At 34.5% G+C, this 22,292-nt stretch overlaps 6 protein-coding genes across 6 annotated transcripts; 4 read left to right on the plus strand and 2 right to left on the minus strand.

The window, feature by feature from the left end:
• Positions 1–197: 197 nt before the first annotated feature.
• LOC106362094 (transmembrane emp24 domain-containing protein p24delta7) lies at positions 198–1,908 on the minus strand. The gene is made up of 4 exons (XM_013801912.3): positions 1,596–1,908; positions 1,306–1,515; positions 618–694; positions 198–513 (listed from the first exon to the last, which is right to left on the minus strand). The coding sequence occupies exons 1-4, from the start codon at positions 1,803–1,805 to the stop codon at positions 369–371; spliced, it is 642 nt and encodes a 213-aa protein (XP_013657366.1). The 5' UTR covers positions 1,806–1,908; the 3' UTR covers positions 198–368.
• An 860-nt stretch (positions 1,909–2,768) lies between these two features.
• BNACNNG39590D (rhamnogalacturonan I rhamnosyltransferase 1) lies at positions 2,769–5,396 on the plus strand. Its single transcript, XM_013801915.3, has 8 exons — positions 2,769–3,297; positions 3,370–3,437; positions 3,517–3,605; positions 3,685–3,847; positions 3,930–4,219; positions 4,297–4,501; positions 4,593–4,750; positions 4,841–5,396. The coding sequence occupies exons 1-8, from the start codon at positions 3,051–3,053 to the stop codon at positions 5,118–5,120; spliced, it is 1,500 nt and encodes a 499-aa protein (XP_013657369.1). The 5' UTR covers positions 2,769–3,050; the 3' UTR covers positions 5,121–5,396.
• A 400-nt stretch (positions 5,397–5,796) lies between these two features.
• Positions 5,797–6,592, minus strand: BNACNNG39580D. Its single transcript, XM_013801916.3, has one exon. It carries the CDS (start codon positions 6,464–6,466, stop codon positions 6,008–6,010), a length of 459 nt encoding a protein of 152 aa, XP_013657370.1. The 5' UTR covers positions 6,467–6,592; the 3' UTR covers positions 5,797–6,007.
• Positions 6,593–8,891: 2,299 nt separating this feature from the next.
• On the plus strand, positions 8,892–10,901 carry LOC106362095 (fucosyltransferase 6-like). Its single transcript, XM_013801913.3, has 3 exons — positions 8,892–9,180; positions 9,258–9,677; positions 9,831–10,901. The coding sequence occupies exons 1-3, from the start codon at positions 8,994–8,996 to the stop codon at positions 10,859–10,861; spliced, it is 1,638 nt and encodes a 545-aa protein (XP_013657367.1). The 5' UTR covers positions 8,892–8,993; the 3' UTR covers positions 10,862–10,901.
• Positions 10,902–11,253: 352 nt separating this feature from the next.
• On the plus strand, positions 11,254–12,954 carry LOC106362096 (probable fucosyltransferase 9). The gene is made up of 2 exons (XM_013801914.3): positions 11,254–11,470; positions 11,562–12,954. The coding sequence occupies exons 1-2, from the start codon at positions 11,275–11,277 to the stop codon at positions 12,941–12,943; spliced, it is 1,578 nt and encodes a 525-aa protein (XP_013657368.2). The 5' UTR covers positions 11,254–11,274; the 3' UTR covers positions 12,944–12,954.
• Positions 12,955–13,241: 287 nt separating this feature from the next.
• Positions 13,242–15,814, plus strand: LOC106359342 (probable fucosyltransferase 8). Its single transcript, XM_022708018.2, is given in 2 exon segments — positions 13,242–13,476; positions 13,562–15,814. Coding segments are annotated over 2 exon segments (1,698 nt in total). The 3' UTR covers positions 15,025–15,814.
• The last annotated feature ends 6,478 nt before the right edge of the window (positions 15,815–22,292 follow it).

The raw sequence follows: 22,292 nt of genomic DNA on the forward strand, positions 1-22,292 counted from the left end.
GTGAAAAAGCTCTTTGTTTTGCTTTTTGTCTCTTTGCTCCTCCATTGGTTGATTGATTTGGCACTTTTCTCTCTGTGATCTTAGTAGTGAATAAGATATTGAAACTCATCATTGTTTGTTAGTTATAAGTGTTGGAATCTGTCCGTCAGGGGTGTGATATAATAAGAAAAAGCTTTTGTTTTTCCACGGAGTCAGAATGAGTTTGAAGATCAGTGAGATGTTAAGATCATATCACACAAGGTTAATGTCTGTTTCTCACAAAATCTGAGTAACAAAATGCTTGACAAAACTGAATCCACTTGTGTAACAACAAAACTAGAGTCTTAACGTTGTCAATACAAACAACCTCTGTCCTCATAGATGTGTCTCTAGATGAGCTTCTTCTTCTCGAAGAAAGTCTTCAAGTGCCAAAACTGAAGACCTGCGACGGATAAACAAACCCCAAGCGACAGAAAACTCAACCATGCCATCTTCGAATTTGTCGATATGTTCAGTTCGTGCATTTCTTCTTCCCTGCAACAACATACCATAAGAAGATGGGGTTTTTGAGTTTTGAGTTTTGAGTTATTCTCTTCCTCAGACTTTAAAGGCAAGACAGACTTTTGTGTAAAAATTACCTGTCGCGGAGATAAAACATCTCATCATGGATGGAAGTAACAGTGTCAAATAACTTCTTAACGTCAGACTCCATATTCTAGCCAAATAACATCAAAAAGGTTAAAAAACAAAACAAACGTTAAGATCTTAAGAGGATACAGTGTCACCATTGAAAGCTAGTTTCTTTCTCTGTTGTCTGCAAAAGCCTAGCCCTATATCTATTTTCACTCTGGACGAGATCAATCATTTCTGAGGGAAAAGAAAAATGAGCTGAAGAAGCAACCAAATAAAGTAAATCTTTAAGAACTCTGCAACCGCTTTTTAGAGGCTATAATGCCATCATCAAAAGCTATAAAGCCTACTCCTATCTATCTATATCACAAATTTTTTAAATTCGCAGATTTTAAATATCAAACAGCTTTAACTATATCTGACGGAAATGTTGACGACGTTACTGTTTAATGAAACACATGTTTAAATTATGAAAAGAAAATTCTTTTAAAATACACAAACTAATTTTTCGAAAAAAAAAATTATATATACATCGCAAAATTTGTAAAAAAAAAAAAAAAAAAAAAAAAAAAAAAGTCAGGTTTTCAAATTATTGAAATCTTTATTAAACCGTATATAAACCCAAAATCTCAGGCCGCACTGCTATCAACTCCAGCACAATGCTTTTAGATTTGACTAAGTTAGGACTTTTCTTACTTCGACTTGGCTCCTCTTGGCCACATTGGGCCAGTCCTTGGAATGAACACCCGTCCTCCAATCAAAGTCAATGGTCAGCATCGTCTCCGGTTTGTGATCAACGGCTGAGATGCAAGTTATGTAATCCCCTGTTTCCACCGCCGTTAACGAGAATTGCCCCGTGCTCACTCCGTCCGCCTCGTGATAAGCCGTTCCTTGCGGCGATGTCACCTATAAACACACCAACACTGAAATCAATTGATGGAAAATGCGATAAGATTCGAGTGGTTTTCGGATGTGTTGTTGTTTACCTTGACGGTGATTTTGTGGGAAGCAGGAAGAGGATGATCTTCGTGAGGGTTCACGATGCTGTATTTGCCGACGGACATTGCGTTCGCGTGAATCTCCTCGGAGATGCATTTCGTGTGGCCCGAGAGTAGCTCGTAGCGCATTGAGAGCGTCGCGGGGGATATAATTGAGAGGATCAGGAGTATGATCGTCGAGCTCCGGTGAAGATCCATGGCGGCTCCGATGAAGATCTGAGGAGTTTTGATGTTTTAAGTTGTTTTCTGCCTAATGAAGGAGACGGAGTAAGTCAACACGTGCATCGCCACGCGTAGGTGTTTTATTGGTCGTAACACGTTGATTTGCTATTGAACTAACACTTCTGAGTCGTGCAGAGGGTTTTCTCCGAGAGAAGCTCTATATTTGGCTCAATAGGAGTATTGGGCTTACCTTTTGAGGAATCTTGTAATGTGACCCTAACTTATTCAGTTTCACCCAAGCATACGCAGACTACAGCTTAAACTTGATCGGTTGGTTAATTTTCTTTTGAAAGGGTTGTAATAAATTTTTCGTAAAGATGTCATAATCTAAAGTTAGGCATGATTTACTTTTTTTTTTAAAACAATTGTAATAAAGTTTTTGTAAAGAAGAAAAATAGACTAGCTTTACTTGGAAGGAATGCTAATGCAAAGCAAATGCAAATTGAGGGTCATCATTTCGCTTCCATTTTTCTGTGTTTATAAGTCATAATATATGAAATTATTAATTAAGCTTAAGGTGTGTATGTATGTGCACACAGAGATATGCATGTTAATCAAAGAAGTGTGTGGGTAAAAAGAGATTTAAAGACCTTTTTGATCGTGATTAGTGCAATAAATAGAGTACAGTTAGGTGAATGCGTTGACAAGGACTCAATCTAAAAGGCCAAGTGTGTCTTCTCCCTTTCCCAGCTACTCCGTATAATGTTTTCCAGAGTTGAATATTCTTGAAATCTTTAATGAATATATCTACTTCTGTCTTTTTCCCTTAAACGTCGTTTTATTTTCGTCTAATAAATCAGATTTCGTTAAGAATTGGGCATCTCGACAAAAAAAAAAGGCATTTAATTAAGTTATTATTTTCCATTTTCTGACCAATAATAGCATTTAATATTGGAGGTGAAAATAATAAATAGAAGAAGAAGACCTTGGCGGTTAATTATTCATGTTCGTCATTCCTTTCTCTCTCTCTCTCTCACTCTTACCACCACCACTCTCGTTCGTGATTTTTTTTTTTTTTTAATTTCGGAAAAATTAATCCTCGAGATTCAAACCTGTGACGACGCCGAGAGCTGTGTTTCATTTCGCGTTTGTCATCTAATTTTAATTAAAATCCTCCCTTGCATTTGAAGCAATCCTCCGGAAAAATTCTGAGATCGAATTAGGTTTTGAGAAATTGTAATCTTATGAAGCTGCTGCGGCGAAGACGATCGTCGGAGGTAGATGGAAGCTAGATCGGATTCGAGTCAGGCGCGGAGCGGCGATAATAAGCTTCCGCCTCCGGCAGCTCCGAAGCCTCGCGTACAAGTCTGGTTCGTCACGGTCTGCTCCACCATTTTGATTTGGACTTGTTTGGTCCAGCTTTTCGCCGCCGGGGAGCTTTGGCGTACGCGGATCTTCACCGGTCAGGTTTCTAGATTTTCGGCCCCCGTCGAGCCGGTTCCGTTGCCGCCTCCTCTTCCTCCCCCGAGTCTGTTCTTTTTTCACCCTTTCTGGTTGCGTCGTCGTGTTTGTTAACGAAAGTATTGATTTTGTTATACAGGAAACTATACCAGCAATGGTATTCTGCTTGTATCGTGCAATGGCGGACTTAATCAGATGCGATCCGCGGTTTGTCACTTGTTGCTTTAATTTGCTCTTTTCAGATTTGATGTTTTTCTGAATCTCTTGACGCATGTTGTTGTTTCAGATTTGTGATATGGTGACTGTTGCTCGGCTACTTAACCTCACTCTCGTTGTTCCTGAGCTTGACAAAACTTCTTTCTGGGCTGATCCAAGGTAATACTGACTTTATAGGATCTGATATGCCTAAACAATGTTTAGCAATCTAAAGCAGGATCCTTTGTTTCGTTTGCAGTGGGTTTGAGGATATTTTTGATGTGAGACATTTTATTGATTCATTAAGAGATGAAGTTCGGATCTTTAGGAGGCTTCCTAAACGGTATAGCAGCAAGTATGGATACAAGATGTTCGAAATGCCTCCTGTCAGCTGGTCTGATGAGAACTATTACCTGAAGCAGGTAGCAAGCATCTGCATTTTCTTGCTGATGAGTTATTTTGATCTGTGTATCTGATTGTCTAAGTTTCTTTTCTTTTTTTCAGGTGTTGCCTCTTTTCAGCAAACATAAGGTTGTGCATTTCAATAGGACAGACACCCGCCTGGCAAACAACGGTCTTTCGCTCCCACTCCAGTGGCTCAGGTGCCGGGTGAACTTCCAGGGACTTAAGTTCACTCCTCAGCTTGAGGCTTTGGGGTCTAAGCTAGTCCGCATTCTACAGCAAAGAGGGCCCTTTGTGGCTTTGCATCTGAGATATGAGATGGATATGTTAGCTTTCTCTGGTTGCACTCATGGTTGCAGTGAGGAAGAAGCTGAAGAGCTCAAAAAGATGAGGTTTGCCTTCGGAAAATCTGTCGTGAATTGGTCCTTTTGTTGTTGTTGTTAATGCAAGGGTATACTGTTTTCTTTAGGTACACATATCCCTGGTGGAGAGAGAAGGAGATAAACTCAGAGGAGAGGAGGGCGCAAGGGCTGTGTCCTCTGACGCCAGAGGAGGTGGCATTGGTTCTAAAAGCATTGGGATTCGACAAAAATACACAGATATACATTGCAGCTGGTGAGATTTATGGGAGCGAGCATAGATTGTCCGTTCTAAGGGAAGCATTCCCGAGAATTGTGAGTCCTACCAGTCCCAAAATCCTTAACGAGTGGTGCTCAGTATATTGGCACTTTTTCTTAGCAGTTTCGCTGTCACTTGTGGTTATAGGTAAAGAAGGAAATGCTACTGGAGTCGTCAGAGTTGCAGCAGTTTCAGAACCATTCGTCTCAAATGGCTGCTCTAGATTTCATGGTATCTGTGGCCAGCAACACTTTTATTCCCACGTATGATGGAAACATGGCAAAAGTCGTGGAAGGTCATCGGAGGTAATACTGAAACAGAATCCATTCAAATTTCATGACAACTGACAAAGTAATGTTAAGAAAATCATAAATGTGGTACTGCTGAGTTTGCAGATACCTCGGGTTTAAGAAGACAATCCTGCTTGACCGCAAGAGACTCGTGGAGCTACTTGACTTACACAACAACAGCACCCTCACGTGGGATCAGTTTGCAGTAGCTGTCAAGGAAGCACACGAGAGACGAACAGGAGCACCTACACATCGAAGAGTGATCTCCGACAAACCAAAGGAGGAAGACTACTTCTACGCTAACCCTCAAGAATGTCTTTGTGAAGGTACAAATTGCCACGACCTGTATGGCCGCCAGACAAACTACTCCAGTTTAACACGTTGAAGTCACATTTCTTTTAGCATACTATCTCATCGTTTCTGCAAGAGGACGGGAGCGCAAAAACACTTGGAAAGGGAGCTGCCTTGTAGTTCCTTCCCTGAGTTTTTTTGTTCCCATTTTTGTTTTGTAACTTTTTCAGTTTTTTTTTTTTTGTTTCTGCATAGTTGCTGATCTTGATTTATTAGTTTTTACGTAAGTTAAGATGTAACTAAAACAAAGATTATGTATCTCTCATCTTATAGAAATTTGAAAAAGACCGCTTTTGGCAATAGCCTAACATACAGATTGTGGTCTCTCTCTCAACACCTCTGTCTCATGATGCTGATTCCAAACTCTATGCATTCTGAGAGATTAAACCAATAAAGATTTTATTTCTGGCCCTGAGATTTGTTCTGCGCAGGTGGAGCAAACAAAGTATGGAGGCTGAACAATAACAGACGTGAACTTTTGAAATGTTTGGCATTTGTCAAGATTATTAGATTGAAGTGGGAAAACAAATGGCTAGTGTCAGTGTATCTTAAGCGGTAAAGTTTCCAACTTGATCTTCAGACAAACTAGAAAATGTAGGAACCAGAAGCAATCACGTAAAGAAAAAGATCCGATCTTTTATGTCCCAGAACCAGAAAAGAACATTCATGGGGCATAAAAAAGAAGTGACCTTTAAAGAGCAAACTATCTCTATAAAAACAAGAGAGTATTCAATCAGATAGAAAGGTTCACAGAAATTAAATTGATCTCAAATCAATCGAGACTTATTCGCACACAAAGTAACAGATTATAATTAGGTAAAGAAACTCCACCATCAATGGTGGTCTTTTTAAAGTTTTTTTGAATCTAAACAACAACGAGAAATGTCCTCTGGTAAAATTTACCTAAACCTCCTCTCAAGTTTAACCCCGAGCTTGCTTCATCGCCGCCGCTTCCTCTTCAGAGATATCCTTCTCCTTCTCCCCTTCGAGCTCCTTCTTCACCTGTTCTTCAGCAGCTCTCTCCGCAGCCAGAATCGGCTGGTAGTAATCCGAATGTTCATCCATACATTTCTTCAAGGTACTAGTGACTTCCATACACTTGGTGACGATGTCTTCCTTGTTCTTCTCAGCTTCCTCCACGCACACTTCCCAAGCCGTGAACGACTCTTTGCATCCGCCTCCTTTCATGAACAAGCAGAACCCGCACTCTCCTTCCTCCTCCTCCTCAGCGTCTCCTCCTTCCTTTGGAGGATCCGATTCTTCTTCTTCATTCGGAGATCCGGATTCAACCGGATCTTGCGGAACAGTTGACGAATCTCCCAGCTCCTCTGACGGAGATTGGGAATCGGAATTCTCTGTCTTCTGATCCGGAGATGACATGATCGCCCTTCACTCTAAGCCGCGAGATCGAATCGTTGATGAAGAAAGTTCGTTGTTCTGCAGCCGCCGACTCGTAGATTTGTAAACGAAGCTTGTGTGTTAAACCCTCTCAAAAACCCTTTTGTGCATCACCGTTTAAGCATACCTTTTTCCTTTTTTTCCATTTTTTTTTGTTACTGAACCGACCGGAGCTAACCGAAAACCGAATTTTTCGGTTCAGTTCGGTTTAAAAATCTCAGCCAAACAGAATCATTTATTAATTTGCTACTACAAAATTGTGAAACGAGTTAATTGGATTAATCTAACTAAAACTTGTTTTCACTTTGCATACAAAATATTCTACAACAGTATTTCTTCTTGTTCTCATTTTACAAATTCTTGATGAACATATCTGTGATTAAGATGATTGTAGTAAACAATTTATAAACAACACACAATCAATTCATACATGTTATCATACAGTAACAATGACAATTTATATATTTCTGCTATAGTTATGTTTCTCCTCTTTTCTCATTTTACTGGATGGTAGTTGCAACTTTGCTAGAGTTATGTTATTATCCCTTTGTTTTCTTATATTTTTTTCATGGAACTTATTGTTTTCTCATTTTGATGGTTTGGGAGTCCGCTGATTATAATTTGCAAGTAAACTGGTTTTCTACATTATAATTTCATATTTTATTAAATAGATTCAAATAGAAGTTTCTTTAACACAATCTTAGACTATAAAAAGGTATACGTTAAAAACATAACGTTGAGCACCTGAACCGGATCTTAAATTTTTGGGGATGGCCGGATGGGGGAAGTTTGAAACATTTTTTAAAAATTTTGTAGTAATTTATTCTATAATTTAGAGGCCTATAATTTATCTAAAAAACTTATAAAATTTTTGGGAGTCACGACCAATGTCACATTGGACTTCGCTCAAATTCGGCCATGTTAAACACAAATATTTTTCGCAAATTGATCGGTATAGAAGTGTAGAACTAGAAATAAAAGATGTAGAATAACAATTTTAAAAGATTTATATGGATAAAGTCATCGATTCAGAGCCATAAGAGATGGTCATTCTTATTTTTCGAATAGCTTGACTAATTGTAGACACTTAGTTTCAAAGGACAAGTAATCTGACTTATGTATCCAAATACCAAATTTACTTTAGACTTTTATAGCAAAGAACAAAAAAAAAACCATTGACGTTATATACTTTCGTAAAACCGAGTTCAAAGAACAAATCAAACTAAACCTTGAAAACTATCAACAAATTGAATATGATAAATATAAAGAAGCCACTCCTAAATTTTCCTTTCCCACATAGTTAGTTGCTCACAACAGACAACAGACTATCGACTGGAGATAGGATTCTCAAGTGGTAGCTGTCTCTACCTGTTGATTGTGCAATATAGCTACTGAAACGAGAGACCATTTATTTTTTGATTGGTCCTTTTCTAAAGAAGTTTGGATGAGAACAATTAGGGGTGTGGCAGGTGTAGGTGTATCGGCTCAATGGTCCCTCCTGTTGCAAAGATTGGTGATTGGGCTACAGGACAGTACCAAAACCTTACTCTTCCGTTACTGTTTCCAAGCAATAGCCCATACTATTTGGCACGAGAGAAACACTCGCCGGGTGAAAGAAAGCCATCAATCCCCCGCTCGTCTTATCAGAATTTTGGATAAGATGATTAGAAACAAAATTTTTTCTTTAAGAAAACAAGTTGGAGACAGACATGAAAAAGCCATGGAGATATATGGTTTGGGAATAGATGATTTTTTTATTCTTTTCTTTTGAAAGTTTCTATAAGTTTTCGTTTTTGCACAAAGTAGCATTAGGTTACAAAGTATCATTAGGTTGTACAAATGTTCTGGAAGAGAGTAAATTTAAAAAAATTTCAAATAAAAATAAATATAAAACATTGAATGTGATTTGTCCACAAAACAGTTGAAAAGACATCATTATAAATAACAATTTTTTTTTGAGATTTCCACGTCACATGATGACATTGTTTCTTGTAATTAAACAAAACTCGTACTTACCATTCTTCTAAGAAGCTCGGCTTATCGAAATTTATTTATGCTCAGTCAACAACGCGAACTTTCGGATCTGAGCAAAGATTATTATTAGTTGAATACATAAATGAACATGATTTGTCAATTAAATACTAATACAGGATTACCGTAAAATAATAGTAATAATAATGATCATGACATGTGATGTTTGTATAGATTCCAAGTTTTTGAATTTATAACTATTGTTGATAATTCAAAACAACCCGCTCATTGGTCATTTCTTAATTTATTAAATATCAATACAGCTTGAAGGTTCGCATAAATCGAAGATCAAAGACTTTTTTATACATTAAACGAAGGTAGAGTCACGTTCGGACTTCGTTGATAGTCACAACTCAACAATGACACATTAGAATATTCATACTCTTATTTCATAAATATAAACCTTCGTCCACCTTGCATCACGAATAAGAGTTGTAATAATCACGCTAGATATATATAATTCTTTTTGAATCATCTCATGCTCAAACAAACTAAAGTCAACATGTTTCAGATCTCCGGTGATGTTTTCAGGGCTTTGGGTCTAAAGATCAAGATTGCTATAACAGTCATCTTTAGTGGCTTACTCATTGGTTCTGTAATCTTACTAACAACTTCAACATTCTCTAACAACTTCAACGACCAACTTCTTGATGCTACACTCAACGGTAAGAAAATAAACCATTTCATATGTTTTGTTAATAACTTCTTTTGACTTTTATTTTCATTTTCTTGTGATTAATAGGTTCAAGTGAATCAGAAACACTCCATGATAAGTTTATAGGAGGGCTTTTAAAACCGGGTTTCGATGAAGGTTCTTGCGTGAGTAGGTATACTCAATCATTGTTGTATCGCAAGCCTTCGCCATACAAGCCATCACCATATCTTGTCTCTAAGCTTAGAAGCTATGAGAAGCTTCACAAGCGTTGCGGTCCAGGCACAAAAGCTTACAAGAAAGCAACAAAGAATCTTGGTCATGACGATGAGAATTACGCAAGCAAATCCGTTGGTAAATGCAGATACATTGTGTGGGTTGCGGTTTACGGGCTAGGAAACAGAATACTCACTCTTGCATCTGTCTTCCTCTATGCTCTCTTGACAAACAGAGTCGTTCTCGTTGATCAAAGCAAAGACATTAGTGATCTCTTCTGCGAGCCGTTTCCAGGTACATTTTTTTTTAAATACTAAAAGATCCGGGTCAGGTCCGAAACCGCAACATGTAATATTAGTTTCGTCTCAGCCGTCACTCGAACTGTAGACTTCTGACACAATGACCAGAGTCCTTTCCAGTTGAGCTAACGATCTCTGGTGTTTCCAGGTACTTCATGGTTACTCCCTCGTGACTTTCCATTGATGAAGCAGATTGATGGATACAACAAGGAGTACTCTCGTTGTTACGGAACAATGTTGAATAATCATGCCATTAGCGCGAACTCAACCCCAAGGCATCTATATCTTCATATCTTACATGATTCAAGAGATGAAGATAAAATGTTCTTTTGCACAAAGGATCAAGATATGATCGATAAGGTTCCTTGGTTGATAGTCAAAGCCAACGTCTACTTTGTTCCATCTCTGTGGTTTAATCCAACTTTTCAGACCGAACTGATGAAGCTATTCCCACAGAAAGAAGCAGTGTTTCATCACTTGGCTCGCTATCTTTACCACCCGACCAATCAAGTTTGGGGTATGATCACTAGGTACCACGACGCTCACTTAGCTAGAGCAGACGATAGGCTCGGGATTCAAATACGTGTGTTCAGCGACAAAGCGGGATACTTCCAACACGTCATGGACCAGATCTTGTCATGCACGCAAAGAGAGAAGCTATTACCAAAAGTAGTCTCACAAGAAGAGTCAAAACTCAATATGTCTGAAAGCCAGAAACTCAAAGCTGTTCTTGTCACATCTCTCTATCCAGAGTACGCTGATCGCCTCAAGAACATGTTTTGGGAACAACCTAGCTCGACAGGAGAGTTGATAGAAGTTTATCAACCAAGTGGAGAAAGGTATCAACAAACTGATAACAAGCTTCACGACCAAAAGGCCTTGGCCGAGATGTATCTTCTGAGTTTGACGGATAACATTGTCACAAGCGCAAGGTCCACGTTCGGATATGTTGCTCATAGTCTAGGAGGTTTAAAGCCTTGGCTGCTCTATCAACCAAGGGATGCTTCAGCTCCTGATCCGCCTTGTGTTCGATCCACGTCGATAGACCCTTGTCACCTTACTCCTCCCTCTCATGGATGTGATGCTGATTGGGGAACTGACTCAGGGAAGGTTGTTCCTTTTGTAAAGCATTGTGAGGATCGAGACAATGATGGTCTGAAGCTATTTGATGAGTTATAATAGGTCTTGTTTATTATAGCTGGTTTCATTTGTTTATTGAGTTACTGAAACAGAGGATCATATTTTCTCTCTTTTTATTCTCGTCTATAATAACGAGTGTTCCAAAAGTCGTATTAGTCTAGTCGTTCAAAAAATCGGTGTAGGCATCTGTCTAAATTTTGGAAACAAATCATATTACAAAAGACTGATGTGGAAACATATTTTGTTTTTTGGTCAGATATGGAAAAATATTTACAGTAATTAAACATGATAAATAATAAATATGACATGTAATGATCTTATTGGGTAATTGATATTCTAGTTCTCTTTTAACATCTTTTTAAGACTTTGGCTCTTTTAGTAATGCATCAAGATTTGAAGATATTGTAGTGAAGCATATACAGTTTAGAGCTTCCTCTTGTGACGGTCACAACATGAGAGCCCACTCGCATCTCCTTCATCCAAAACTCAGATTCAACATGAAGAAACTGGAAGACAACATCTTGTTTAAGATCTCAGGTATGATGAAGCTCACAATAACATTCGCCACATGCTTAGTACTTTCAATGGTGCTACTACTACCATCTTACAACATCTCCAACCTTCACAAGTCTCATCTTACAACCACAGGTAACAAATTCTCCAATTCATTTCAAACTTCGTTAGAAAAAAAACATAAATGCTCACTTGAATTATCTTTTCTTTCATGTTCTTCTACTAGGAGGCCTTCTTGCAACAGGTTTTGATGAGGAATCTTGCTTGAGTAGGTACCATCAATCATCTTTACGCAAACCTTCACCATTCAAACCATCTACAAACCTTGTCTCTAAGCTAAGAAGCTATGAGATGCTTCACAAACGTTGCGGTCCAGGCTCAGATGCTTACAAGAGAGCTACAAAGCAGCTTGGTAACAACAATTTAATAAACAGCAACGGTGGTGATTGTCAGTACGTAGTGTGGACGCCTATGTTTGGTCTAGGAAACAGAATACTTTCCATGGTCTCTGTCTTCACCTATGCTCTTATAACAGATAGAGTCATGCTTGTTGACCAAAGGAACGATATAACCGACCTCTTCTGTGAGCCTTTCCCCGGTACTTCCTGGTTACTTCCTTCGGATTTTCCATTGACTGATCAGATAGATAGCTTCAACCGCACGCATTCGCATTGTTACGGGACCATGTTGAAGAATCATACAGTTAACTCGACTACAAGACCGTCACATCTTTATATTGATATCTTCCATGACTCAAGGGATCATGATAAGATGTTCTTCTGTGAAGAGAACCAATCTTTCATCAAGAACATCCCTTGGCTAGTAGTGAAATCTAACCTTTACTATGCTCCATCTCTATGGTTGATACCTAGTTTTCAGACCAAACTCATCAAGCTGTTCCCACAGAAAGACACAGTCTTCTACCACTTGAGCCATTATCTTTTCCACCCGACAAACCAAGTTTGGGGAATGGTCACAAGATCCTACAACGCTTACTTATCAAGAGCCGACGAGGTACTCGGCCTTCAAATAAGAGTGTTCAGCACGCCAGCTGGTTATTTCCAGCACGTGATGGACCAGATCGTATCATGCACACAAAGAGAGAAGCTCTTGCCTGAACTAGCTACAAAGGGATCACAAAATATAACGAAGACACCGAGACTCAAAGCTGTTCTCGTCGCATCTCTTCATCCAGAGTACTCTGATGAGCTAAAGAACATGTTTTTAGAACGGCCTAGTTCAACGGGAGAGTTAATCGAAGTTTATCAGCCAAGTGGAGAAAGGGTTCAACAAACAGACAAGAAGGTACACGACCAAAAGGCGCTCGCGGAGATTTATCTTCTGAGTTTAACTGATAAGCTTGTGACAAGCACAAGGTCTACGTTTGGATACGTAGCTCAAGGTCTAGGAGGATTAAAGCCATGGATACTGTACGAGCCAAGGCACAAAAAGGCTCCTGACCCGCCGTGTGTTAGGGCCATGTCGATGGAGCCTTGTTCTCTTAAAGCACCAATCTCTGCTTGTCAAGCTGAGACAATCAAAACAACCCCTTTTGTTAAGTACTGTGAGGATCGCATCACAGGGATTAAGCTAGTTGATGAACTTTGATAACCCTTCATTAATGTTACCTACCAAACTTTCTAAAACCTCAACATAATCACCAAAGTTTGTAACCCATTGAATGCATATAAATCAGGTTAGCTTTATCATTTATGTATGCATGGGTTAATATGTCGCATTCTAAAGTTAACTTATCTAATTAGGAAAAATAGAATATGTTTTAGTTCACAAAACGATCCAAAAAAAACGTTACAGAACAACTAATGCATTAAACTTTGGAAGTAAATTTGAAGATAACGATTCAAGCATACCCGTGTAGATCTCTTTTTTTTTCATTCACCTCTTGATGGCAGTCTCTTTCACACTGAGCACAAGAGGCAGTATTAATATCATTACATGCAACAAAGTACGTAGAAACACATGTTTAAGATATATCTTCGGTATGGAGAAACTCACAGTAACAATCGCCACTTGCTTCCTACTTTGCTCCGTGCTACTACTACTACCACCACCATCCTCTTAACATCTTCAACCGCCTCAAGTCAAGTCTAATATCACAACCACCGGTAACAATTCGAATAGTTGTTTATTTTCCAAAATATGGCAAAAATTAAAAGAAATGCTCACTTGACTTCTCTTTCTACCATGTTGTTAAAATAAAAAAAGATTCCTATGGTTCTAAGAGACCAAGGGAGAAACTGCTAGGAGGAGGGCTTCTTGCTACGGAGTTTGATGAGGAATCTTGCCTGAGTAGGTATGACCAGCCGTCTTTGCGCAAGCCCTCACCACACAAACCATCTGCTTATCTCGTCTCTAAGCTTAGAAGCTACGAGAAGCTTCACAAGCGCTGCGGTCCAGGCTCAGATGCTTACAAGAGTGCAACAGAGAAGCTTGGCCTTAAGCCTGGGAATGGAAGTAGTGAATCTGTTGGTGAATGCAGATACATCGTTTGGGTTCCATTCTCTGGGCTTGCAAACAGAATAATATCTCTGGTTTCTGTATTCCTCTATGCTCTCCTTACAGAGAGAGTCATTCTTGTTGACCAACGCAGTGGTATAAGCAACCTCTTTTGTGAGCCTTTTCCAGCTACTTCCTCGTTGCTTCCTCGCAATTTTACGTTGATGGGTGGTAAGAGGAGAGACCGCTTCTTCGAAGACAGGGGAAACTCTCATTGTTACGGAACAATGCTGATAAACAGTGCCCCTAACTTGACTGAAACATCAATACCTTCATATCTTTATCTTTATCTAGTCTCTGATTACAGTGATGATGATAAGATGTTCTTCTGTGAAGAAGATCAAAAAACATTCATCGGTGAAGTGCCTTGGCTGGTCGTTAAATCCAACATTTACTTTGTCCCGTCTCTATGGTTGATCCCTAGTTTCCAGACCGAACTCATCAAGATGTTCCCCGAGAAAGAAACCGTGTTCCACCACTTGAGTCGGTATCTTCTTCACCCGACAAACCAAGTTTGGGGACTGGTCACAAGATCCTACAATGCTTACTTATCAAGAGCAGACGAGAGACTTGGGATCCAAGTAAGGGTTTTCGAGAGACGAGCTGGATTTTTACAGCACGTCATGGACCAGATCATCGCATGTACACAAAGAGAGAAACTGTTGCCTGAATTAGCAGCTACACAAGTCAAGAACACATCAACAAGAAGCAGCAAGAGACTACTTAAAGTTGTTCTGGTCACGTCTCTGCACCCAGAGTACTCTGTAAAGTTAAAGAGAATGTTTTGGGAACAACCGACTTCAACAGGAGAGATGATTGAAGTTTATCAGCCAAGTGAAGAGAGGGTTCAACAAACAGACAAGAAGCTTCACGACCAAAAGGCTCTCGCAGAGGTCTATCTCCTAAGCTTAACTGATAACATTGTCACGTCCGCGAGGTCTACATTTGGATATTTTGCTCATAGTCTTGGAGGATTAAGGCCATGGATACTCTACCACAACGGCAACCGTACAGCTCCTGATCCACCATGCGTTAAAGCCGTGTCGATGGAGCCATGTTTCCATAGTCCTCCGCTCTATGGTTGTCAAGCCAAGACAATCGAAACCACACCTTTTGTAATGTCTTGTGAGGATTCGAACCCAGGTCTTAAGCTAGTTGATGCTCCCGAATGAATGAATCTTCTTCCAAGACCGTCTCATTGTCGCCTAGAAAATATTAAATAATCACCAAAACTTGTCACTGTGGTTCAGTTTCAGGACAATGGTTTAAAAAAATTATGTAAAATAGTTTCTTCGATTAACTATAAGTGTAAAACCCTTCCTCTAACCTATTGAGAGAGATACCATGAGAGAGATACCATGATGTCAAATTTAAAAGATAAGCATTTTTTAAAACATAACCTTGATTTTATGTATTACTAGGAGTTAATCCGCGCTACGCGCGGAGCTATTTTGATTTTTAAATGTTAACTATATAGTTATTCATTTGGACGTTGTATTCTGAACAGCAACAAAATTCTAAATTGTATGTTTGTGTGAATAGTAATTTCTTTAGAAAAAAAAAGAAAACTATACATTTTTCATATAGATGTTTCATATAGTTTTCCATTTTTTATATTATATATTTACTTATTATTTAAATTTTCTTAATTTGTAGGACAACTCTTTCAAATAGTCGTTTTTAAGTTTTTATCACAAAATAGTCATCAATAAGGAAATGACCAAAATAACCCATTTTATTTTGAAAATGTTAATATTTCTTTTTTATTTTTCAAACTTTGAAATCATATCCACAGAACTCCACACCATAACTCTAAACCCTAAGTCTAGTTTATTTAATCTTATAGCATAGATGTATTTTAACTCTTTAATAAATGTTTAATTCAGATAAATGTTTAATTTAGTTTTTCTATTTTTTATATTGTATATTTACTTACTGTTTATCTTCTCTTATTTTGTATAGTTATTTACTATAAATTGCCTGCTTTTATATCAATCATAATATTACGATATATATTTAATATAATATTTTATTTCTTATATACTATATTTACTTATTATTTATTTTTTCTTATATTTTATATTTACTTATTATAGTATATAACATTTCTATATGATTAATATTACTAACAATAATATTAAATATTACATAATATTAAATTATATAATATTATGTAATTTTATATAATATAACATAATATTAAATTATATTTACTTATTATAGTATATAACATTTCTATAGACCTCCTATTTCTATTTCTTATACTTTCTATTTACTAATAATTTTATATTTTAAGATAGATTTACATTTTAAGATAGATGTTTAAATACTAATGTACTTTTTCCATTTTTTAAATTGTGTATTTCCTTTTTTTATACATTCTATTTGCGTAATATCTATATTTTACATTTTGAGATAGATGTTTAAATATTAATATACTTTTTCCATTGTTTTTAAATTGTGTATTTCTTTTTCTTATACTTTCTATTTACTTAATATCTATATTTTACATTTTAAGATAGATGTTTAATATTTAATGTACTCTTTCCATATTTTAAAAATTGTGCATTTACTTTTTATTGTATATATAATTCATATATTTATAATATTTACTTATTATTTATTTTTCTATATATTGAGTATTTCTCTTTCTTATACTTTATATTTAGTTAATATCTATATTTTATATTTTAAGATAGATGTTTAAATCTTAAAACTTCTCCCGAAAGATGACACGTGGCATAAAATATAGTTTTACATTTTAATATTACTAATTTTAACATTATGGAGATAAACCTCTTTTTTTTAAAGTGAAAAATAGTAAGTTTACTTATGTTTAATGTAGTTTTTCTATTTTGTATGTTGTATGTTTACATATTATTTTTTTAAAAATAAAAATGTAAAATGGTAATCTTACATATGTTTAATGTAGTATTTCCATTTTTTATGTTGTATGTTTACATATATTTATTATTTTCGAAATTATATATAATGTTTTTTGTTTTTTGTTTTATAAAACGGTAATGTTACATTATGGAGATAAGCCGTCTTTTTCTTTTAAGTGAAAAATTGTAATTTTACATATGTTTAATATAGTTTTTCCATTTTTGATGCTGTATGTTTGCATATTATTTATAATTTTCGAAAATTAGTAATATTAAAATTTAAAACTATATTTAATATTATTGTGGAGTATCATAATGCTCCTCCTCCTAGTAATATTAATCATATAGAAATGTTATATACTATAATAAGTAAATATAAAGATGGACTCTCTATGATTTATAATAAGTAAATTTTCGTGAATAAGAAATGTAATTATTAAGTAAATTCATTTTTCTTATATTTTATATTTAGTTATTCTAATATTATAATATATGTGTAATCTAATATTTTTATGTTGGATATTTAGTTATTATTTATTTAACTATACATTTTTCAGATATATGTTTAATTTAGTTTTTCCATTTTTTATATTGTATATTTATTTATTGTTTATCGTTCTTATTTTGTATATTTATTTATTCTAAATTTTGTTGCTTTTATATCAATGATTATATTACGATATATATTTAATGAAATATTTTTATTTCTTATATACTATATTTACGTAATATTTATTTTTTCTTATATTTTATATTTATTTTTTCTTATATTACGATAATTGTATAATATAATATTTCTATATTTTATATTGTGTATTTAGTTATTTTTTATTTAACTATATATTTTTCAGATAGATGTTTAATTTAGTTTTTTTTCATTTCTTAATTGTATATTTACTTATTCTAATTTTCTTGCTTTATATCAAATGATAAATTATGATAGATGTTTAAAGTAATATTTATATTTCTTATATTGTATATTTCCTTTTTTTATATATATATTATATATTTATTTATTATTTTTTCTTTATATGTATACTTTTTTATTTATTTTTATTAATGTCACGTGTCATCTTTTAGAAGAAGTTTTTTTTTGCTGATGTGGACGCTGCCTTAAAAGTTCCCTTTTATTAGTATAGTTCGTATATTTTATATTTAGTTATTTTAATATTATAATAGATGTTTAATCTAATATTTTTATGTTATATATTTACTTATTATTTATTGAACTATACATTTTTTAGATATGTGCTTAATTTAGTTTTTCCATTTTTAATATTGTATATTTACTTACTGTTTATCTTTCTTATTTTGTATATTTATTTATTCTAAATTTTTTGCTTTTATATCAATGATAATATTACGATATATATTTAATGTAATATTTTTATTTATTATATACTATATTTACTTAATATTTAGTTTTTCTTATATTTTATATTTATTTATTCTAATATTACGATAATTGTATAACATAATATTTCTATTTTTATATTGTGTTTTGTGTTATTATTTATATTACTATACATTTTTTAGATAGATTTTTAATTTAGTTTTTTTTCATTTCTTAATTGTATCAAATGATAAATTATGATTGATGTTTAATGTAATTATAATAGATGTTTAATGTAATATTTCTATTTCTTATATTCTATATTTACTTTTTATTTATTTTTTCCTATATTGTATATTTACTTATTATTTTTAATGTAATATTTTTATTTTTTATATTGTATATTTACTTATTGTTTATTTTTCTTTATATGTATATTTATTATTTATTTTTTATTAATGACACGTGTCATCTTTTAGAAGAAGTTTTTTTCGGTGATGTGGACGATCTATGGAGCCTCAAAAGCTCCATTTTATTAATATAGATACATTTTTCAGATAGATGTTTAATTTAGTTTTTTTATTTTTAATTATATATTTACGTAATCTAATTTTCTTACTTTTATATCAGATGATAAATTATGATAGATGTTTAATGTAATATTCTATTTCTTATATTGTATATTTACTTTTTATTTATTTTCCTTATATTGTATATTTACTTATTATTGTTTAATGTAACATTTCTATTTCTTATATTATATATTTACATATTATTTATTTTTCTTTATATGTATAATTATTTTTTATTTTTTGTTAATGCCTTGTGTCATCTTTTAGAAGAATTTTTTTCCGTTGATGTGGACGTCATATGGAGCCTCAAAACCTCCATTTTATTAGTATAGATCTCTATTTTTTTAGTATAGATACATTTTTCAGATAGATGTTTAATTTAGTTTTTTCATTTTTTAATTATATATTTACGTTTTCTAATTTTCTTGCTTTTATATCAGATTATAAATTATGATAGATGTTTAATGTAATATTTCTATTTCTTATATTGTATATTTCCTTTTTATTTATTTTTCTTATATTGTGCATTTACTTTTTTTTTCTATTACTTATTATTGTTTAATGTAACATTTCTATTTCTTATATTATATATTTACTTATTATTTATTTTTCGTTATAAGTATTTTTATTTTTATTTTTTGTTAATGTCACGTGTCATCTTTTAGAATAAGTTTTTTCCGCTGATGTGTACGCCCTATGGAGCCTCAAAAGTAGATACATTTTTCAGATAGGTGTTTAATTTAGTTTTTTCATTTTTTAATTATACATTTACGTTTTCTAATTTTCTTGCTTTTATATCAGATTATAAATTATGATAGATGTTTAATGTAATATTTCTATTTCTTATTTAGTATATTTACTTTTTATTTATTTTTCTTATATTGTATATTTACTTATTATTGTTTAATGTAACATTTCTATTTCTTATATTGTATATTTACTTATTATTTATTTTTCTTTATATGTATTTTTATTTTTATTTTTTGTTAATGACACGTGTCATCTTTTAGAATAAGTTTTTTCCGCTGACGTGGACGCCCTATGGAGCCTCAAAAGGTCTCTTTTATTAGTATAGATTAAGAAGTTTTTCATTATGCTTATGTGTCAACATCACAAGCCTCACCATCCAACCCTCTATTCATTATATCATTTATCATTTATTATATTATTTATCAAAATATATTAGTTTAAATGTATTTCCATATCAGATTCTTAATTGGTAATATATATAGAAACTAACTAATATATCGTCTATGAAATTTTTCATTCCTTAAATGCCAATCACATACATTGTAATATGTTAAAGTTTCTTTTGCAAAATACAATAATTTTGTATGTACGAAGTTACACAAATTATATAAATTTCATTTTTTTTTTGCATTTTAATCCTTGTTTTTATGTAAAAAAAATTGTATATATATTTCACCTCGAGCATAGTTCGGGTCATTAACTAGTTAGTAATATGACAGAAACTTGCTAGGGCTTATATCGTCCTTCTCAAATGATTAATAATATGATTGATGTCACATTCATAAGTTTCCTTATCTAATCAGAAAGATGTAGAATATAAAAAAAATCCTAAAAGGTGATGGATGCATTAAACTTGTATCCGTTGAGATGTGACATAAAAATGGTTATTATAAGTGTAGAATTTGATGTTTAATTTAGCAGTGAATTCGAAGATAGTGATTCAAAGCTAGCATACCTGTCAGATCTCTTTTCCTTCACCTCTTTATGGTGACAATATGACAGTCCATTTTCCATCATGGCTTTCATCGGGAAATAAGAACTAATGTAGAGCATCAGCAACGACGGAAGCTCTTCTCCATGATCTCTCAGATTATAATAACTATATCAATACATAAAACAAATAAACTTTAAATAAAAAATAAATTAACCAGTCACTGCATGGCAACACAGTAGAAACTGTTGTGGATAAGCTTCAATAAAGATAGCTTAGGATACAAGTTATTCATTAAGGAAAGTAGAATAACTTATAGATTAGGATAAAGTTAAGTTTCCTAATCTCAATTGTAATAGGAGAAGCTAAGAGCTCCTATATATAAAGAGATCTATAATGTAAGTTGATCTCACAAGTTAAGAATAAGAAATAAAACGAAGGAACTGTTTTATACTCTGTTTCGCATACACATACGATCCTTAGCGACTTTATTTGGTATCAGAGCTTAAGGTTTGTTTGTGTGATTGCGATTCAAAGAAACAATGGCTGATGATAAAGCATTGATAGACACGAAGACGCTGGGACGAAGAGATGGTATTCCCGGGACTGTTGTCTGTCCAATGCTAACCTCAACCAATTATACGGTTTGGGCAATGAGAATGAAAGTTCTTCTACGCGTCCATAAGGTATGGGAAGCGATCGAACCAGGGACAGATAAAGAAGAGAAGAATGATTATGCTATGGTGCTTCTTTTTCAATCCATACCAGAGAGTTTGATATTGCAAGTAGGAGATCAGAGCTCACCTAAAGATATGTGGGAAGCTTTGAAAACAATAAACCTTGGCGCAGATCGTGTAGGAGAAGCTCGACTGCAGACATTGATGAACGATTTCGAGCGTCTAAAGATGTCTGATGCGGAATCAATTGATACCTTCTCAGGCAAGTTATCTGAGCTTGCATCAAAATCGGCCTCGTTAGGACATAGTATTGAAGAATCTAAACTTGTAAAGAAGTTCTTAAATAGTCTTCCTAGAGCAAAGTATATCATGTTGGTGGCCTCTCTGGAGCAGATGCTAGACTTAAATACAATTAAGTATGAAGATGTTGTTGGGAGAATTAAAGCATATGAAGAACGTATCAAAGAAGATACAACAAACGATCAACAAAACAATCTGCTGTTCTCGAGCTCAGAAGGATCGAATGATCAGAATTCAAAAGGACGAGGAAGAGGTAACTATCGAGGACGTGGTAGAGGAAACAGAGGAAGAGGACGTAGTAGAGGCAACACCGGAGAGTGGAACAAAGAGAAAAGAGACTACTCACAAATTACTTGCTTCAACTGCAAGAAAAAGGGTCACTTCAAGTCTGTTTGCCCTGAGAAGAAAGAAGAAAATCAAGAGCTCAACAAAACTGAGACGGAAGTAGTAGATGTTGTGCTCTACATGCATGAGGTCGTGTTTCTGAATGAAGAGAAAGTTATACCTAAAACACTCGATATAAGCAAGAAAGAAGAAGGAGTATGGTACTTGGATAATGGCGCAAGTAACCATATGACGGGTGAGAGGGGATACTTCTCTGAGCTAAATCAAAATATCAAAGGAAGAGTGAAGTTTGGAGACGGCTCATGTGTGGACATTGATGGTAAAGGATCGATATTGTTTGAAGCTAAAACAGGGGAACAAAGGCTCCTTACTGATATTTACTACATCCCTGATTTGAGAAGTAACATTCTTAGTTTGGGACAGGCAACAGAGCAAGGCTGCGACGTTAGGATGAAAGATGACTACCTAACTTTGAGAGATTCAAAAGGAAGACTTCTCACTAAGGTTCTAAGGACTCCCAATAGACTTTATAAAGTTCCACTTAAGATAGGACAACCTAGCTGCCTTCTCACGAAGTTAAAAGAAGAGCCGTGGAGATGGCATGCACGCCTTGGTCATATCAGCTTCAAAACAATACAAACCATGGC

This window comes from Brassica napus, chromosome C8, assembly GCF_020379485.1.
Source record: "Brassica napus cultivar Da-Ae chromosome C8, Da-Ae, whole genome shotgun sequence".
NCBI classification, from domain to species: domain Eukaryota; kingdom Viridiplantae; phylum Streptophyta; class Magnoliopsida; order Brassicales; family Brassicaceae; genus Brassica; species Brassica napus.